Source organism: Lithobates pipiens, unplaced genomic scaffold (genome assembly GCF_037356315.1).
Source record: "Lithobates pipiens isolate NorthernLeopardFrog02 unplaced genomic scaffold, aLitPip1_a1.2 Scaffold_19, whole genome shotgun sequence".
In the NCBI taxonomy this organism is placed as follows: Eukaryota; Metazoa; Chordata; class Amphibia; order Anura; family Ranidae; genus Lithobates; species Lithobates pipiens.
In genome coordinates, this window is record NW_027507764.1 from 205754619 (window position 1) to 205774919 (window position 20301).

At 42.4% G+C, this 20301-nt stretch overlaps 1 protein-coding gene across 1 annotated transcript; it reads left to right on the forward strand.

Moving 5' to 3' along the window:
* The first annotated feature begins 1123 nt into the window (after positions 1-1123).
* LOC143998039 (immunoglobulin kappa light chain-like) lies at positions 1124-18930 on the forward strand. The gene is made up of 3 exons (XM_077493818.1): positions 1124-1250; positions 3545-3910; positions 18517-18930. Exons 1-3 carry the CDS (start codon positions 1124-1126, stop codon positions 18903-18905), a joined length of 882 nt encoding a protein of 293 aa, XP_077349944.1. The 3' UTR covers positions 18906-18930.
* Positions 18931-20301: the final 1371 nt, after the last annotated feature.

Below are 20301 nucleotides of genomic sequence, written 5' to 3' on the forward strand. Positions count from 1 at the left end.
TCATGATCCAGGCTCCCTCAAAGGGTAGGGATTCAATCTTCCTGCTCTCCCGCAGCACCAGGTCCCTGCCATGAAAATTTAGGAGACGGAGGATGAAAGTGCGCGGGGGGGCTCCAGGGGCTCCACAAGCCACCGGCATTCGGTGAGCATGTTTGAACACAAAGGACTGGGAGAAGGCCACCTGGGGTAGCATGGTGCGGAGGAGATGCTCTGTAAAGGCTGCAGGGTTATGGTCCTCCAATCCCTCAGGAAGCCCCAGGATTCGGAGATTGTTTCTCCTCTTGCAATTTTCAGAATCCTCAGCACTAAATTTGAGGGACTTCACTTTGGTAGTAAGAGTGTGGAGGGAGGTAAAGTGGTCTCTCAGCGTGTCTTCAATATCCACCACACGGCGCTCAACCTCTGTCAGTCGAGCCCTGAATTTGTCCATGTCTTTTCGGATCAGTCCCATCTCCAGCTGCATTGAGTCGATTTTCCCTGTCAGAGTAGTCTGAGAATTCATAATTGCCTGCATCAGGGCAATTAAGGTGTCTTGTTCCTGGATTGCCACACTTGCTTCCTCTGTCTGGGATGCCATACTGGACCACACACACAGGATCCAGCATTCACACCACCAGACTTTGTAATCGATGGGGAGGCTTTCTGGTACTTCAAGGAGTTGCGCTTTCATGGCATGTCCAGTCAGGAACCTGCCAGGAGTTCAAATGTGGAGTCAGAAAGAAGCTGCAGGGAAACAGGATGGTTAACAGGGAAAGTAACAGCTCTCTCCCCAGATTTACCCTATATTACTTTTCTGACCAAAAAAAACCCCTAGATGGGACTTTGACAGACCACCAACACATGCAAGGAAACTTTAAAATATAGTATTTATTAATACAAAAATGATAAAAACAGACAACTAGCATGTGAGCAATGGCAATATGCAATACAGTACAGAACAAAAAACAATAGAACAATGTAACAACACTTATGCTCTCGTGGGGGTTGGATACCCCAAAACCTGATTCATTTCCAGTTTTGCTTGAAAACTTTCATCAGGAGTGGAGAGTAAGAAGAAATACAATATAATGGTAGCTCATGATGGAGCCAATCCTCAATGAGAGATAAAAAATATTGAATACGGATGCAGCTGGACCCCCGAAACAGGTCCCTAGTGACAACCCTGGATATTAACACGTCCCTCCGTAAAGAGTGCAAGTTGGTGTGGGTACTGAAATTACAAATCCACTGTCTCCCTAAGGTTGTAGAGGGTGAGATAGAACCCACACCAAAATAGATCCAAGCCTGAAATGTGGCCCCCAGGAGGTCCCCTGTCTGTTTTGATCCCTTATTGGAAATACCAAGGAGGAGGTCCTGTGAGATGTCACGTCTAGATCAAGTGCTGCCCCAATGCAATTCTTTAGTAATGTTTTAAGGATTGGTCCTTACAGGTGGAGTAGATCGGTGCCCCTGTACCCTCTGGGATCCCACATAAGTTGATTTTGTCCCACCTACTGCGATTCTCTAGTTCATCCAGATGAAGCTGCATTTGCACTTTTTGTTTATGGGACTTGGTCTGTTGCTGTTCAAGGGAGACCACTCTCTGTTCTAACAGTGCATAATTTGTCTTGAGTGGAGACCTCAGAAGAAAGGGTTAACAGGTTCAGTCTGATCTCAGTGTCACATCCTGATCTTTAGGCAGGGTTGCTATTACATTTACCAACTGATACTTGCCTTGGTCAATTGTTAGGAGGTCAACTGATTTTGCCCTAATTCTGGAATTGCTGCACTTCTCTCTTCTGCCACTAGATGGCCGGGTATATGGTGACATTAGATAAGACAAGTGCATTGCAAGGACAGATTAGGAATGAGAAGGGTGTTTCAGCCAATGGGCAGGGATTTTCTTGGGTCCCTTGGCCTGCTGGGAGAACCTATTTATTTGGGTGGAGTTTGGTGTTCAAAGAGTAGAAATCAAAAACAAGGAAGGCTTCTAAGTGCAGAATGCCAGCAGTTTATTAGAAAGCACAGGTCAAAAACACATACAAGAAGTGGACATGTAATATGCTCATTATATCAAGACATTCCTGGCGGGGCTTCTGGCAGTGTATTCCCATCTCCCTGTTTCAACCAGCAGTTGTAAGGGAGAATAAGATCGCCTAGTCAAAATAGCTCTTCAGGGACCTTGGTGGGACACAAGCCGTGTGTGTGGAACCCATGTGCCTGAAGTGATGTCAGGATAGTGGCCGTGACGCATTTCGGAGCATGCGCACAAGGCTCCAGGTTTTGAAGAAGAAGCCTTGTACACATGCTTTGTTTTTTTGTATTGAATTTAGGAGCCATTTCATTTTTTTTCAGCAGTGTGGTCCCAAAGTGTTTTAGGCCTCTTTCACACGGACTGTCTGTTCAGGTCCACCTGTCAGTTTTTTTAGGCAGACCTTAACGGACGCTCCATGTCCGTGACATGTCCGCTGACATCCAACCCACTCTGATCTGAAAAAGTGTGACGAGGAAAAACCTACTTTTCCATCCGTCTGAGGAACAGATTGGGTGACCGCGGACTCTACGGTCGGTCTTCATCCAATCCCCCATAGGGGAGAGCGGCGCTCTGACAGGTCCGTCCCTGCACAGTGTGCAGAGACAGACCTGTCATCTGCCTGCTCAGCGGGGATCAACGGAGCGATCCCCCACTGAGCAGAGCGGACGTCCGTGTGAAGGAGCCCTTAGTATTTACATTTTTAGTACTTGTCCTAGTAGCCAAATATTTATATTTCAGCAGCCTACATTTTCTGCATTTGTTACACATTCTTTTTATATATCATTTAATAGATGCTTACTTTATATATCCATTTTATTTCCTAGTTTCTTTTATTAGGTGTATAATTTGTACCTTTTAACATTTAACTCAGTCAAGATTATTGAAGTTGTGAAAAGTTTGTTGTTATTATGGTTTTATGCGATGTTCTAGATTTTGTGTTATGTATTCATATTGCATTATCTAGACCCAATTTCTCATTGTTATGACTTTGTTTTTTTTTTTTGTTTTTTTATCTTGTTCTTGTAGCACCGATGAAACGACAATTAAATTAAATATCTTGGTCTCTTTTATATGGTTTTCGTCAGGTGCTGCTTTCTGTAATTCTATGGTTTAAGCTAGGCATGACTGGATCATTTCACTTTGTTTTTAGTGGACTGATAAATGCTACTTTGGAATATTTTAAACAAATATTCACCTGGGAGGAGGGAGGTACAGTGGATTTAACATAAAATGTCCATATCTAGTTAGACCTCAGGGTTTAATAGCACATACATACACTTTTGGGGGGATTCCCTTAACTAGAAGACCACACATAGGAAGTGGTTTAATAATGCTTTTCAAAACACAAACTGTTGAGTTGTAGTTGTAGAACAAAGAGAAACCTTTCCAAACACCATGCTGCACTCTTACCTTTTGATCCTAATTTTATATACAGCATGTATGTATTTATAGAACACAGACATATATCTATTTTTACATATGACATATCCCTACATTTTAAACCTATTTATTGTGATCTTTTCTTGCTAGATGGAAACAATGATATTGAGCAAATCCATCCATCTCAAACTAAGACTGGAGGAAAGTTTTTAAAGGTTCGAATTGAATGCAGTGCAAAGGAAGGTTCCAATGTTTTTTGGTATTCCCAGAAACCAAATGAAGCCTTGAAGAGGATTATATCTGTTTTTGGTGAGAAGACTGTCTTCGATGAGGGGCTTTTCCTGGAAAGGTTTTCTGCTCACGTAGTGCAAATGAAAGGCAAAAACAATGTAAAGTATCAACTTGATATACATAATATCACACATGAAGATGCTGGCAATTACTTTTGTGCAAAAGGAGCCTCGTTAAGAATTCCTCATCAAGTGTTTAGTTCTGGCACCAAACTCATTGTAACAAGTAAGTACACCTTATCCTTCCTTTCAATAGTGTAAACAGACTAATATTTTTTAAGTACCGGTAGGGTTGACTTACTAAAACTGGAGAGTGCAAAATCTAGTGCAGTTGTGCATGAAAGCCAACCAGCTTCTAACTTCAGCTTGTTCAATTAAGCTTTGACAAAAAAAAAAAATCGGGAAGTTGATTGGTTTCTGTGCAGAGCCGCACCAGATTTTGAACTGTACAGTTTTAGTAAATTAGCCCCAATTTTAACAGACTCATGTCTTCCATATATAAAAAAGTATATTGTTAAGTATTTTAGACATTCACAAAATCTGACTCAGCTTTGGAAATCTTTTTGCTGCATTCCATAATATATTGTTATTATATTATGTTCCCCTAAAACTGATAATTTAGAGTTCCTTTAACAGGAGAATTATTAATTTAAATAAAACCAAAACTTTTTTTTTTAAATTGAGGTGAGGTTGCAGGAACTGAAATTGTATGATGGTGAAAGGCCAGTCATTTGATCTGCATTTAACCACTTGCCGACCGCCTCACGCCGATGTACGTCGGCAGAATGGCACGGGCAGGCATAAGCACGTACATGTACGTGATTTGCCTCCCGCGGGTCGGGGGCCCGATCGGGCCCCCGCCCGGTGCCTGCGGCGGTCGGTTTTCGTTCGGGAGCGATCCCGGACGAGGGGACGGCCATTCATTCATGGCCACCCCCTCGCGATCGCTCCCGACGAATGGAAATCCCCGGTGACATCACTTCCTCTCCTGTAATGTAAACACAGGAGAGGAAGTGATGTATTCTCTCCTCCGTGTCGGTATTTTTCGTTCCGACACGGAGGAGAGCGGATCAGTGAGTTGCACCAACACATCCCACACACAGTAGAACATGCCAGGCACACTCACACCCCCCCTTTACCCCCCGATCACCCCCCCAATTACCCCTGCCCCCCCAGTCACAGTGACACCAATGTCATTTTTTTTTTTTTTTTTTGCATTGGTGTCATTTGTGACTGTAATAACTGTTAGGGCAGTTAGGGTTAGCCCCCTTTAGTTCTAATGTACCCCCCTAACCCCCCCAATAAAGGTTTAACCCCGTGATCACCCCCCGTCGCCAGTGTCACTAAGGCTGGGTTCACATTGCAGCGGTTTATGAGAACGAATGTGATTCGCACCGCACTGCAGTGCAAATCACATCCGATCTCTGTGCGATTCGAGTTCAGCCATTCGCCGCACCCGCCGCACCCGCCACACCCGCCGCACCCGCCGCAAATTCGCACGGGACCCTTTTTTTGGCCCGCAGCAGAATCGGATCGCATGGGTGTTCACACCATGCGATCCGAGTTTGCAGATCGCACTGCGATATGCGAACTGATCTGGGGGTGTCAGTAACATTTCACTGACACTCCCAGCAGTTCGCATAGGGCAGTGTGAACTGCCGCCGGGAGGCATGCGATGCGGGAACCCGCCGCGGATTCGCGGCGTTTCCGCATCGCTCCAGTGTGAACCCAGCCTAATAAGCGATCATTTTTCTGATCGCCGTATTAGTGTCACAGGTGACGCTAGTTAGGCAGGTAGGTATTTAGGTTCGCCGCAGCTTTTTATAGCGCTAGGGACCCCCATATACTACCGCATAAAGCCCCCTGATTGCCCCCTAGTTAACCCTTTCACCAGTGATCACCATATAACTGTTACAGGTGACGCTGGTTGGTTAGTTATTTTTTTATAGTTTCAGGGCACCCGCCATTTATTACCTAATAAAGGTTTAACCCCCTGATCACCCGGCAGGTGTCATTTGTGACTAATAACTGTTAGGGCAGTTAGGGTTAGCCCCCTTTAGTTCTAAGGTACCCCCCTAACCCCCCCAATAAAGGTTTAACCCCGTGATCACCCCCCGTCGCCAGTGTCACTAAGGCTGGGTTCACATTGCAGCGGTTTATGAGAACGGATGTGATTCGCACCGCACTGCAGTGCAAATCACATCCGATCTCTGTGCGATTCGAGTTCAGCTATACAGATAGTATGGCTGAATTCGTGTCGCACCCGCCGCACCCGCCGCAAACTCGCACGGGACCCTTTTTTTGGTCCGCAGCAGAATCGGATCGCATGGGTGTTCACACCATGCGATCCAAGTTTGCAGATCGCACTGCGATATGCGAACTGATCTGGGGGTGTCATTAACATTTCACTGACACTCCCAGCAGTTCGCATAGGGCAGTGTGAACTGCCGCCGGGAGGCATGCGATGCGGGAACCCGCCGCGCATTCGTGGCGTTCCCGCATCGCTCCAGTGTGAACCCAGCCTAATAAGCGATCGTTTTTCTGATCGCTGTATTAGTGTCACAGGTGACGCTAGTTAGGCAGGTAGGTATTTAGGTTCGCCGCAGCTTTTTATAGCGCCAGGGACCCCCATATACTACCGCATAAAGCCCCCTGATTGCCCCCTAGTTAACCCTTTCACCAGTGATCACCATATAACTGTTACAGGTGACGCTGGTTGGTTAGTTATTTTTTTATAGTTTCAGGGCACCCGCCATTTATTACCTAGTCTCACTAGTGTACCCCTAAATTTAGGGGTGTCTACTTTCTAAAATGGGGTCATTTGGGGGGGGGGGTTTGTGCCATCTTGGCATTTTATGGCCTTCAAAACTGTAACGCCCTTAGAAAGCCTGAAGGCGGTGCTTGGTTTTTGGGGCCCCGTACGCGGCTAGGCTCCCAAAAAGTCCCACATATGTGGTATCCCCGTACTCAGGAGAAGCAGCAGAATTTATTTTGGGGTGTCATTTCACATATGCCCATGGCATGCGTGAGCAATATATCATTTAGTGACAACTTTGTGAAAAAAAAAAAAAGTTTGTAATTTTCCCGCAACTTGTGGCAAAATATAAAATATTCCATGGACTCAACATGCCTCTCAGCAAATAGCTTGGGGTGTCTACTTTCTAAAATGGGGTCATTTGTGGGGGTTTTGTGCCATCTTGGCATTTTATGGCCTTCAAAACTGTAATAGGTAGTGAGAAGTGAACTCAAAAAATTACGCCCTTAGAAAGCCTGAAGGCGGTGCTTGGTTTTCGGGGCCCCGTACGCGGCTAGGCTCCCAAAAAGTCCCACATATGTGGTATCCCCGTACTCAGGAGAAGCAGCAGAATTTATTTTGGGGTGTCATTTCACATATGCCCATGGCATGCATGAGCAATATATCATTTAGTGACAACTTTGTGAAAAAAAAAAAAAAAAAAAAAAAGTTTGTAATTTTCCCGCAACTTGTGGCAAAATATAAAATATTCCATGGACTCAACATGCCTCTCAGCAAATAGCTTGGGGTGTCTACTTTCTAAAATGGGGTCATTTGTGGGGGTTTTGTGCCATCTTGGCATTTTATGGCCTTCAAAACTGTAATAGGTAGTGAGGCGTGAAATCAAAAATTTACGCCCTTAGAAAGCCTGAAGGCGGTGCTTGGTTTTCGGGGCCCTGTACGCGGCTAGGCTCCCAAAAAGTCCCACATATGTGGTATCCCCGTACTCAGGAGAAGCAGCAGAATTTATTTTGGGGTGTCATTTCACATACGCCCATAGCATGTGTGAGCAATATATCATTTAGTGACAACTTTGTGTAAAAAAAAAAAAAAAATTTTTTTTTTGTCATTATTCAATCGCTTGAGGCAAAAAAATAAAATATTCAATGGGCTCAACATGCCTCTTATCAATTTCCTTAGGGGGTCTACTTTCCAAAATGGGGTCATTTGGGGGGGTTTTGTACTGCCCTGTCATTTTAGCACCTCAAGAAATGAGATAGGCAGTCGTAAACTAAAAGCTGCGTAAATTCCAGAAAACGTACCTTAGTTTGTAGATGTGACAACTTTTGCGCAAACCAATAAATATACAATTATTGACTTTTTTTTTACCAAAGACATGTGGCTGAATACATTTTGGCCTAAATGTATGACTAAAATTGAGTTTATTGGATTTTTCTAATAACAAAAAGTAGAAAATATCATTTTTTTTCAAAATTTGCGGTCTTTTTACGTTTATATCGCAAAAAATAAAAATCGCAGAGGCAATCAAATACCATCAAAAGAAAGCTCTATTTGTGGGAAGAAAAGGACGCAAATTTTGTTTGGGTACAACATTGCATGACCGCGCAATTACCAGTTAAAGCAGCGCAGTGCCAAAGTGTAAAAAGACCTCTGGTCATTTACCAGCAAAATGGTCCGGTCTGAAAGTGGTTAAAAAGAACTTTATGCCAGAAAGTTAAGGATGAATTTTTTTGGGAGTGATTCTCATGCTTAAAGTGGAAGTAAATCCTCCTATCGTTTTCAGCCAAGTAAGCTTCCATCTTGCCTCTGTTTGATCTCCAACTGCCATGATGCTGCACATGTGATCAGTTATGACACAAATCATTGGATGGTTTGACCGTTTGGCTGAGAGCACAGCCAATGTGACAGTTGCTTTCCCGGGACATGCCGTGAATGTAACTGGTTTTTGAACCTTAAAACAACAGGTTAACTTCTGCTTTAAGATCTTCAATTGATTAACCCCTTATTAACCTTTGCCATGTTCAGCCCTAATTAACTCTTTCTTCCCCATTTCCTCCTAGCAATTTCTCATCTTGCATTTTTGCACTTTTTTTATTTTGATTTTGTTTAGTCTTTTTGTTTCATTTGTAAATAACTTTGTTATGCCTTAAAGCTGTATTAAACCCAAAATCCAAAATGGGGTAATTCCACTGTCTTGGTGCTCCAGGACCTTCAAGAGTGTTATAGGTAGGAATGAAATTAGTTGTGTAATTTATGCTCCTAGAATGCCTGATGGTGCTTCCTGTTGGGCCTCTCTATGTGACCAGGCTGTGCAAAAATCTCACACATGTGGTATCACCATACTCAAGAGGAGTAGTAGAATGTATTTTGGGGTGTAATTGGGAGTATGCATATGCTGTGTGTGAGAAATAGCTTGTTATTATGACAATGTTGTGTAAAAAAATAATAATAATATTTTCTTTATTTTTCGCCAAGAATTGTTGGAAAAACTTTTTCCCACAACTTCAAAAAACCTCACCATGCCTCTTACTAAATACTTTGGACTGTCTACTTTCCAAAAAGGGGTAATTTGTGGTATTTGTACCATCCTGACATTTCAGGCTCTCAAGAAATGAGTGCATCAGGTGTGATAAATCAGCGGGTGGCGGGGCAGAGAGATGACATCATCTCTCACCGCCCGGCGCCCGCCCTGCAAACTGCCAGCTCCGCTCTCACTCACTGTGCAGGCAGCAGAGAGATTACATCATCTCTCTGCTGCCTGACTCAGACTGGCAAACAGAGTGACCTTAACAGGAAAGTGACAATCCGCAATGTGTGACAGGTGACATGGCAAATGGACAATCCGCAATGGGTGGCAGGTGACATGGCAAGTGGAAAATCCGCAATGTGTGGCAGGTGACGTGGCAAGTGGACAATCCGCAATGTGTGGCAGGTGACGTGGCAAGTGGACAATCTGCAATGTGTAGCAGGTGACGTGGCAAGGGGACAATCTGAAACTTGTGGCAGGTGACGTGGCAAATGGACAATCCGCAATGTGTGGCAGGTGACGTAGCAAATGAACAATCCGCAATGTGTGGCAGGTCACGTGGCAAGTGGACAAACCGCAATGGGTGGCAGGTCACGTGGCAAATGGACAATCCGCAGTGGGTGGCAGGTAACGTGGCAAATGGACAAACCGCAATGGGTGGCAGGTGACGTGGCAAATGAACAATCCACAATGTGTGGCAGGTGACGTGGCAAGTGGACAATCCGCAATGTGTGGCAGGTGACGTGGCAAGTGGACAATCTGCAATGTGTAGCAGGTGACGTGGCAAGGGGACAATCTGAAACTTGTGGCAGGTGACGTGGCAAGTGAACAATCCGCAATGTGTGGCAGGTGACGTGGCAAGTGAACAATACGCAATGTGTGGCAGGTCACGTGGCAAGTGGACAAACCGCAATGGGTGGCAGGTGACGTAGCAAATGGACAATCCGCAGTGGGTGGCAGGTAACGTGGCAAACGGACAAACCGCAATGGGTGGCAGGTGACGTGGCAAATGGACAATCCGCAATGGGTGGCAGGTGATGTGGCAAATGGACAATCCGCAATGGGTGGCAGATGACGTGGCAAATGGACAATCCACAATGTATGGCAGGTGACGTGGCAAGTGGACAATCCACAATGAGTGGCAGGTGACATGGCAAGTGGACAATTTGTAATGTGTGGCAAATGACAATCTGCAACTTGTGGCAAGTGGACAATCTGAAATGAGTGGCAGGTGATGTGGCAAGTGGACAATCCACAATGGGTGGCAGGTCACGTGGCAAGTGGACAATCCGCAATGTGTGGCAGGTGACGTGGCAAGTGGACAATCCCCAATGTGTGGCAGGTGACGTGGAAAGTGGACGATTTGCAATGTCTGGCAGGTCACGTGGCAAGTGGACAATCCACAATGGGTGACAGGTGACGTGACAAGTGGACAATCCGCAATGGGTGGCAGGTGACGTGACAAGTGGACAATCCGCAATGTGTGGCAGGTGGACAATCCGCAACTTGTGACAAGTGACAATCTGCATCTGGTGGCAGGTGACACACTCGAGGCTCCCACTGATTCTGCATTATGGTGAGTTGAACTATTTAATTTTCTATAACAATGTAATAATAGAAATAATGTGTTTCAATCATCCTGACACCATAACACAAATGGTGCTGTGATAATTGAAGCGCCAACATCAGCCATTGCCCCAATAAATTGCCCCCCATAAAAGTATTTTCTATCAGTGCCCCTCCGGAGACTAGAATCTGGATCCGCCCCTGGGGCCCTGTGATTTCTAGTTATGCCCCTGATTGCACCATAGCTTATAGACTCTATAACTTTCACACAAACGAAATAATATCCACTAATTTGGGTTATTGTTACCAAAGCTAGCAGTAGCAGTATACATTTTGGCCCAAATTTATGAACAAAAATTATGTATTGGCAAAATTTTATAATAGAACTAAAAAAAGAAAAAGAAAATGTATTTATTTTTTCGCTTTTTTTTACTTATATCACAAAAAAAAGCCCAGTGGTGATTAAATACCACCAAAAGAAAGTTATATTTGTGTGAAAAAAATAATAAAAAATGTTTTTTGGGCACAGTGTTGCGTGGCTGAGTAATTGTCATTCAAAGTGTGAGAGCACTGAAAGCTGAAAATTGGTCTGGGCAAGAAGAGGGTGAAAGTGCACTGTATTGAAGTAGTTAAGAACCCTATGACAGAATTAAGAAAAAAAGGCGTGGGGTCCCCCCCAAAATCCATACCAGGCTCTTTGGGATGCATACATATCTTCAGGGGAACTGTACACCAAAATGAAAAAAAAAAAAAAAAAAAAGAGACAATGTACCCCCCCCCCCTAAATCCTTACCAGGCCCTTAACCGAGCAAAGAAAGGAGGGGGACGAGTGAGCACCCATCAAACCATACCAGGCCACTTGCCATCAACATGGGGAGCGTACTTTGGGGTCTGCGGGTGGGGAGCTTATTGGAAACGTCAGAGCCCCCTGCCCCAAAGCACGCACTCCCTCATGTTGAGGGCATGTGGCCTGGTATGGTTCAGGAGGGGGGCACTTGCTCACCCCCCATTTTCCTGACCTGCCAGGCTGCATGCTTGGCTAAGGGTTTGGTATGGATTTGGGGGGGGGGGGGGGGCTCTACGCCGTTTTTTTTTTTTTTTTTTTTTTATCTGTATTGCTGGAAGCTGACAATACATTACACCAGCGAGCAAGTTTAAATTAATTTTCCTTTAGATATGTCATTATTGCTGCAGAATATTCTCTACAGTGTACAGATGCACCACTTTACAGACAGACTAATCACCTGGCTCGAGAGCTGAGTAGGCAGAGGAGAAACCAACCCAACAGAGCACAAACAGGGGGCAGACATGGCTGGGGTGGGATGTGTGTCACCAAAGATCTCCCAACATTCATTAATAATGTCAACTGAAACATACATGTATATGTATCAATAAATGCTGTCATAACAGCATAAAAGTAAAATAGTATATTATATACATTATGTACAGTATATGCATGAACCAATCTGGTTCAATAATGGCATGCACTAGAGGACAATAAAAATAAAAAAAAAGTGATGGATTGTGTGTCCCACACAGAATATAGACTTTAATAGAGTTTGCATGTCCGGTAGAATTTTTTTCCCTGTTCAAGGTGTTGGCATGTTACAAAACTTTTTGATACCATCTGGTACCTACTTCTTTTGCATCACTTGCTGTATGCTTGTTCTTGGTCATTGAGTCAAATTATAGAACAGATAGCTAGGCAACTAATCTTTGCAGGAAGAGGTTTAGCAACAATAGTTTTTCCAGTGCATTTTTTATGCAAACTATGTGGATATAGAATATAGGAGTTGCCATTGCTGACTAATTTTTTTGGATGGAGCAAGTTGCTAGGCTCTCATCCCAATCCTTTTTTCTTTCACACATTGTTGATTCACTGACCTGAAAGGTAGTATGTTCTTATTAGAAGTCATTCATGTTCCAGGTTAGTGATTCACTAAAAGGGATGACAGACCTAAATCTTGAATCTTCTAAAAGCAAGTCAGCAATGGAACCCCCATATTTCTATCCTAACAGATTTACAGCGCATGTGAATTTTATAGCAAAACAATTCTAAAAAGTCCAATAACTATCCAGCAGGAATAGAAGTGGACTATAGGTCCCAGCAAGCACCAAAAAGATTCCACGTGACAGAATACAACTCGCGATGCAATGGTGATAGACCCTCCACCTCCAGAGCACTCGCTTTGCTCACTCCAAGATATAGACCACTGAGCTAACAGATGGTCATATACACATGTCCCATAAGGGTAAATCATCCAGGCAGGACCAGGATCGCCAATCAATTTCCCCAAGGGAATAGATGGTGGGACAAAACAAATCTAAGTGCTTACTGATATCAAGTTGCAAAAGGCTTTAGTAACATATTAAAATGGCTACTCACAAAGGGCTTGAATAAAAGCGCGATTACAGAGCAGGCAGAACAGTGTGTGAGACACAGGACGGCAGTGAGTGACGTCAGAGCGTGGCTTCTCCCCCGTATGCATTACGTTCAAGGAACCTACGTACATCACCCGTAATCTTAAAAGCATGTCCGTCATCATGGAAACCATGACACGCTCGGGAGCCACGGCAGAAGCGACTCTCCTGATGCGGAACAAGAGACTCTGTCAAACAGCACGCCTGCAGACAGGCGTAGCTATCTTTCATTGCTTAAATGTCCTGGTGCAGACCAGTGTAAACAAAAGGGCAGAAAAACTGAGCCCTACTAGCCAAATATAAAAATAATATACATCGCCCATTCGCCGAACAGTGAACAATTTGGGGTGAAAAGCCACAGAATACCCTGCAAAAGTCTATGGGAGAAATCTAAAGTTCTAATTCTAAAGGCTTATATGCAAGTTATTGTCATAAAAAGTGTTTGGGGACCTGGGTCCTGCCCCAGGGGACATGTATCAATGCAAAAAAAAGTTTTAAAAACTACAGTTTTTTCGGGAGCAGTGATTTTAATAATGCTTAAAGTGAAACAATAAAAGTGTAATATTTCATTAAATTTTGTACCTGGGGGGTGTCTATAGTATGCCTGTAAAGGGTGCATGTTTCCTGTGCTTAGAACTGTCCCTGTACAAAGTGTAATTTCTGCAGGAAAAAAAAGTCATTTAAAAGCACTCACAGCTATAATGAATTGTCGGCTCCCCGTAATACAGAGAACAGTCATTGAAAGTCATTGATAAAAAAAAATGCGTGGGGTTCCCCCAAATTCAATTACCGGGCCCTTCAGGTCTGGTATGGGGGGTTCCCCCAAATATCCAGGTCTGGTATGGATTTTAAGGGGAACACCACGCAAAATAAAAAAAAAAATGGCATGAAGTTCCCCCCAAAAATCCATACCAGACACTTTATCTGAGCACACAACCTGGCAGGCCGCAGAAAAAGAACCGTACCAAACCACATGCCCTCAACATTGGGAGGATGCTTTGGGGGTCTGTGACCCCTCAAAGCACCATGTCCCCAAGTTGATGGGGACAAGGGCCTCATCCCCACAACCCTGGTCGGTGGTTGTGGGGGTTTGCGCGGTCAGGGGGCAATGTTGAGCGCATGTGACCTGGTATGGTTCGGGGACGCGCTCTCTTGTCCCCCCTCTTTTCCTGCGGCCTGCCAGGTTGCATGCTCGGATAAAGGGTCTGGTATGGATTTTTGGGGGGAACGTCACATCATTTTTTTTTTATTTAGCGTGGAGTTCCCCTTAAAATCGGTATGAATATTTGGGGGGAACCCCACGTAATTTTTTTTTTATTTGACACGGGGTTCCCCTTAATATCTATACCAGACCTGAAGGGCCTGGTAATTGAATTTAGGGGGAACCCCACGCATTTTTTTTTTATCAATGACTTTCAATGACTGTTCTCTGTATTACGGGGAGCCAACAATTCATTATAGCCGCAAAATTGCTTTTAAATTACTTTTTTTCCTGCAGAAATGACACTTTGTGCAGGGACAGTTCTAAGCATGGGAAACATGCGCCCCTTTACAGGCATACTATAGACACCCCCAGGTACGAAATTTAAAGGAATGTTATACTTTTATTGTTTCACTTTAAGCATTATTAAAATCACTGCTCCAGAAAAAAGTGCAGTTTTTAAGTTTTTTTTGCATTGATACATGTCCCCTGGGGCAGGACCCAGGTCCCCAAACACTTTTTATGACAATAACTTGCATATAAGCCTTTGAAATTAACACTTTTGATTTTGAACATTCAAGTCCCATAGACTTTAATAGGGTTCTAAAGTTCACGTGAATTTTAGGTCTGTTCGCAGGTTCTGGTGCGAACTGAACTGGGGGGTGTTAGGCTCATCCCTACTCCTTACATGCGTAATACCCCTGCAGGAATTACTGCAGCTGGTGAGTGGGGAACCACAAGGGGGAGCACTGAAAGTCACCTGGATATTTTTCTGTGTTCACTGCAATAGGAAGTCACTGAGCACTTTATAATCACCACATACTTTGGTTTTGGTTTTGCTAGCATTGCATGGTTTTTGACATTATAATCTGGACTTGGTTCATTTATTTATCTCACATTTGCATATATTTTATAATGTATCTGCTCATTTTTTATGCAATACTTTTTATCCAATTTTTATGTGATTTATTGGTGTTACTTCTGGCACTGTATGAATATCACGGCTTATTATCACATGGTTAATATTTGGTATGTCACATGGTACACTTCTGACACATGTACTTTGTAACAACTAAGGAGTTTAGCACTCTGTAAGGCGACATAGTATTTTCTTTGTCGTTTTTCAGACTTTTTGTCTATCACATTTATTTGGTTCAGCCACATCACCATTTACTATATTAATTGATAGGACTGTCGTTTCTTTACACTCCAATCCCTTTGGGGGGATCTAGCAGGGTAGGCTGCATACCTATTGCCCTTTTTTGCCTAAGCGCGGTTGTTTTTATATATTCAAGGTGCAATTGTGCATTATGCAAATGAGTTGACACCTAGGGATATTGCACAACCAGGTGCTGTGATGGCAGTTGTCTAATGAGATGTACTCATTCCTATCCGTTAGCTTAAGGTAATTGCATAAGGCAGAATTCTAGACACTTTTTATGTGAAACTTTACATCGGGTATTCATTTGTTCTAAAACAAACCAAACATATGGGGCGTTCGTAGGAAATTCAATGACATGCTGCACACAAGGGGTGGTTTATAATCCCTGAAGAAGACCATATGGGTCGAAACGTGTCGGGGCATCTTGACACAACAGAATTATGATATGTGATGCTGTAACTATGTTTGCTTTCTGTAAGAGTGAAATGTTTTTGTTATCCCTTAACCAGATTATACTGTTTGATACATGCCATCAACCCTACATGTTGCCAATGAAATACTTTTATATAATTCCATTCTGAATTGCTTGTATTGCTGTATTAAAGCCCACTGGGGGAACCGTCCCATGTTACACAATTTGTTTTGGGGTGTGCAGCTGCTGTACCTCTCTTGTATGTGTCTTCCCTTTGCTACAGGGGTTGTTTATATGCTGGAGAGCAAATGTGGACTCCAGTATATTGGTAGGACCTCCAGGTCCCTTAGTGTGTACATCGGGGAACACGTAATCTGTAAAAAGGCACTAAGATCCCATAGTGTTTCAAAACATTTTAGAGTATGCCTTGATAGGGATCCTAGAGACCTCAAGTTTTGGGGAATTGAGAATGTTGACAGACATTAAATGGTTTTATTTCTGTCAATTTGTCAAATTATTACCTTTATCCTGTTTTCATGAGTTTCTGATATGTTTTAGTGTAATTTAGGGATGAGCCAGCGGTTCGAGTCGAACGTAAGTTTGACTTGAACAACGGGCGTTTCCTCTAAAATGAACCAAACATATGGGGCGTCCGCTAGAAATTTGAGCACCGCAGAATGCCCCATAATGCACTGCAAGATTGCAGTGCATTGCTGTATGATGATTGGCCAAAGCATGCACCTGATCTGCATGTTTTGGCCAATCACAGCATGCTCTGCTGAAAGAGCCATAATTGGCCAAAGGCAGTCCATGCCCCACACTATATAAAGCTGCTTGCATAGCGGCCGAGTGAGGTGTTGTTGGCGTGGACAGAGAGATAGCTTGAGTTAGATTAAGCAGGCAGGTTATTCAGTTAGTGGCAGTGTATTTGAGTGTATTATATATATATATATATATATATATATATATATACAGTCAGTCTAATATACACACTCTGCATTTAGAATAGACTTTATATTCAGTGTTTCCTCTATATTCAGTCAGTACATTAATAATATATATATATATATATATATATATATATATATATATATATTAGTGAATCAGTGAATCACTAATGTGTGAAAGAAAAAAGGATTGGGATGAGAGCCTAGGAACTTGCTCCATCCAAAAAAAATTAGTCAGCAATGGCAACTCCTATATTCTATATCCACATAGTTTGCATAAAAAATGCACTGGAAAAACTATTGTTGCTAAACCTCTTCCTGCAAAGATTAGTTGCCTAGCTATCTGTTCTATAATTTGACTCAATGACCAAGAACAAGCATACAGCAAGTGATGCAAAAGAAGTAGGTACCAGATGGTATCAAAAAGTTTTGTAACATGCCAACACCTTGAACAGGGAAAAAAATTCTACCGGACATGCAAACTCTATTAAAGTCTATATTCTGTGTGGGACACACAATCCATCACTTTTTTTTTATTTTTATTGTCCTCTAGTCCATGCCATTATTGAACCAGATTGGTTCATGCATATACTGTACATAATGTATATAATATACTATTTTACTTTTATGCCTTTATGACAGCATTTATTGATACATATACATGTATGTTTCAGTTGACATTATTAATGAATGTTGGGAGCTGTTGGGTTGTGTTCTGTCACATGGAATCTTTTTATTCTTGCTGGGAACTATAGTCCTCCTTCTATTGCTGCTGGATTGTTATTGGACTTTTTAGAATTGTTTTGATATAAAATTCACATGCGCTGCATTTTGTTTTTACTATGTTTATCTGGATTATTTGATGATCGCTTGTGCATAGCTGCATTCATTTTTAACATTTAGGAATTTTTTTGCGCTGATTGACTTGATAATTCTTTATCCTAACAGATTGCCTTTGAGATATATAGTACATTTACAGTTGGTGAGCCACAAAGAAAGCATAGCTAATCAGATTGATATATGTTAACTGGCCTGTGTAAATGGAAGAATGGGTAAAATAGGCCATTCTAGACTTTTATGGACTAATAATAAGCTCAATGAGACCCCCAGGACCTAAATAAGCTCCTATGCTAATTAAAAAATATTAATAATCATGAATTTTACATTTCAGATCTGTTTAAAACCCCTTTTTTAAATTTTGGATGTTGCTAAATGTGTCTATTAAACTGGAAATTTTGTCAGAAAATTAGGTCCTGCTAGATCACTTCAGGCTGGCCCCTTTTGCAGGAATAGCTATGTAAAACATGTAAAAATAAGTGCCTATACTATTTAAAATCCAGTAATACACTGTCTCCCTGTACTCTGCACATGCTCATTTGCTCTCCATTTTTAGGCACTGCCGACTTTGTAGAGGCCGCTTGTAAAGCGGAATTAAACCCTCCTATCCTTTACCGCCAAGGAAGCTGCTTCTGTTTGATCTGTAACTGCCATGGTGCTGCACATGTGATTAGTTATGACATCGGGCATTTGATGGTTTGACAGTTTGGTTGAGGACACAAGCAAATGTGACAGCAATCCCACTCCAGGAATGTAACATGTTTAAAACCGTCACAGTGATGGGTTTAGTTCCCCTTTATGATTTATTGCTGGAGCTCCTCCAGCAAGAAGAAACAGGAGCAATGCTGGAAGCAATTCACAGCACATAATTATTAATGTGGAATGTGTGTTTCTTGCTAAAGAACATTCATTTTTTATCAAGTTGTTAGAGGTAAAGTTCAGCTTTAAGCACAAAAAGTGGTTTGCTTGTAGCTGAATTTTTCTAAAAATATATTTTTTTTCAGATGAGTCACAGTCAGTGAAGCCTCCCACTGCATTCATCTTGAAGCCTTCTAAAGAAGATGTGGACAGAACTGGAGAAGTGATATATGTGTGTTCCTTGCAGAACTTCTTCCCTGATGTGATCACAGTGATCTGGAATGAAGAAGGAAGTGAACAAGAACTGGAGGCGGAGCATGGGGATATTATATTTGATGCTACCACTCAGACATATTCTGTGAACAGCTGGATTGTAGTAAAGAAATCAAGCCTAAAGAAGAACTTTATATGCAATTACAAGCATGAAGGCATAAACTCTTCTCAATCATGGGCCAAAGCATCCACAAATAATTTAGGTGAGCATAGCTCATCATCATGGTACAAAGCTGCCAAACATAAAACATTTCCACAATGATTAGTAAATACTTAGCTACCCAGTATATACCACAATTTTTATTTTAGTATTATTATTATTATTTTGCTATAAATTCATATTCATGGCTGGATTTTTGAGGTTTACCCTCCTAGATTACTCTCGGGGGGCCACTTCCTTTGTGGCATAGTAAAGTGAGTCCACGGGTCTTCTATTAAAGTAGAACTGCAGAGAAAGAACTGTCCTAGTTTCCCCAAATGCTGTAATTATCTTCAGCCAGTCTTTCCTAGGCCGCGTACGCACGCGGGGACTGTTCGCTCAACTTTGTCCGCTGAACAGTGTTTCGGCGGACAGTCCGCTCGTGTGTGGGCTTTCAGCGGACAGTTTCAGCGGACAGTCTGCTGAACAAAGTTTTTCGGAAATTCCGAAAAACTGTCCGCTGAAACTTTGTTTCAGCGAACAGTCCCCTCGTGTGTAGGCTTGTTCGTCAAACTAAGTTCCGCGCATGCTCAGAAAGGATTTACACGCCGAAGTTTGCATTGCAGTGTATAGGACGTCGTTTTCTAGTCCCGTCGTACGTGCCGTTCACGTCATCGCGCACGGTTTCAGCGGACTGTTCGTTCGTCGTGTGTGGGCAAGTCCGTCCATGCTAATTTTGAGCGGACTGTCCGCTGAAACTGTTTGACGGACAAAGTTGGGCGAACAGTCCCCGCGTGTGTACGCGGCCCTACAGTAATACTCCCTGCTCAAGGATTGCCTGAGACTTTGACGGTACTGTGATGATGAGAGCAACCCTCTCTGCTTCTTTTAGCAAGCTCCTTGTTAATAGGGATAATAATCAGATTATCCTGGTTAAATTTGCAAAATATTTCCAGGATTCAAATTTGCCTTAAAAATCTTGAATTTTGGCTTCCACGCTTCCAAAAAAAAATAAACCTATTGGTTTAATTATTTTCCAAAATAAAGTTATCAATACATATTACTAAGACCTTAACCACCTTATACCAGTCCTTATAGCTTTCTTTTGATGGTATTTGATCACCTCTGTGGTTTTTATTTTTTGTGCTATAAACAAAAAAAAGAGCGATTTTGAAAAAAAAGCAATATTTTTTTACTTTTTAATAATAAATATCCCCCAAATTATATATATAAGGCATGTGTATATACACTATCTCACAAAAGTGAGTACACCCCTCACATTTTTGTAAATATTTTATTATATCTTTTCATGTGACAACACGTAATGAGTGTACAGCTTGTATAAAAGTGTAAATTTGCTGTCCCCTCTAAATAACTCAACACACAGCCATTAATGTCTAAACCGCTGGCAACAAAAGTGAATACACCCCTAAGTGAAAATGTCCTAATTGGACCCAAAGTGTCAATATTTTGTGTGGCCACCATTATTTTACAGTACTATCTCAACCCTCTTGGGCAT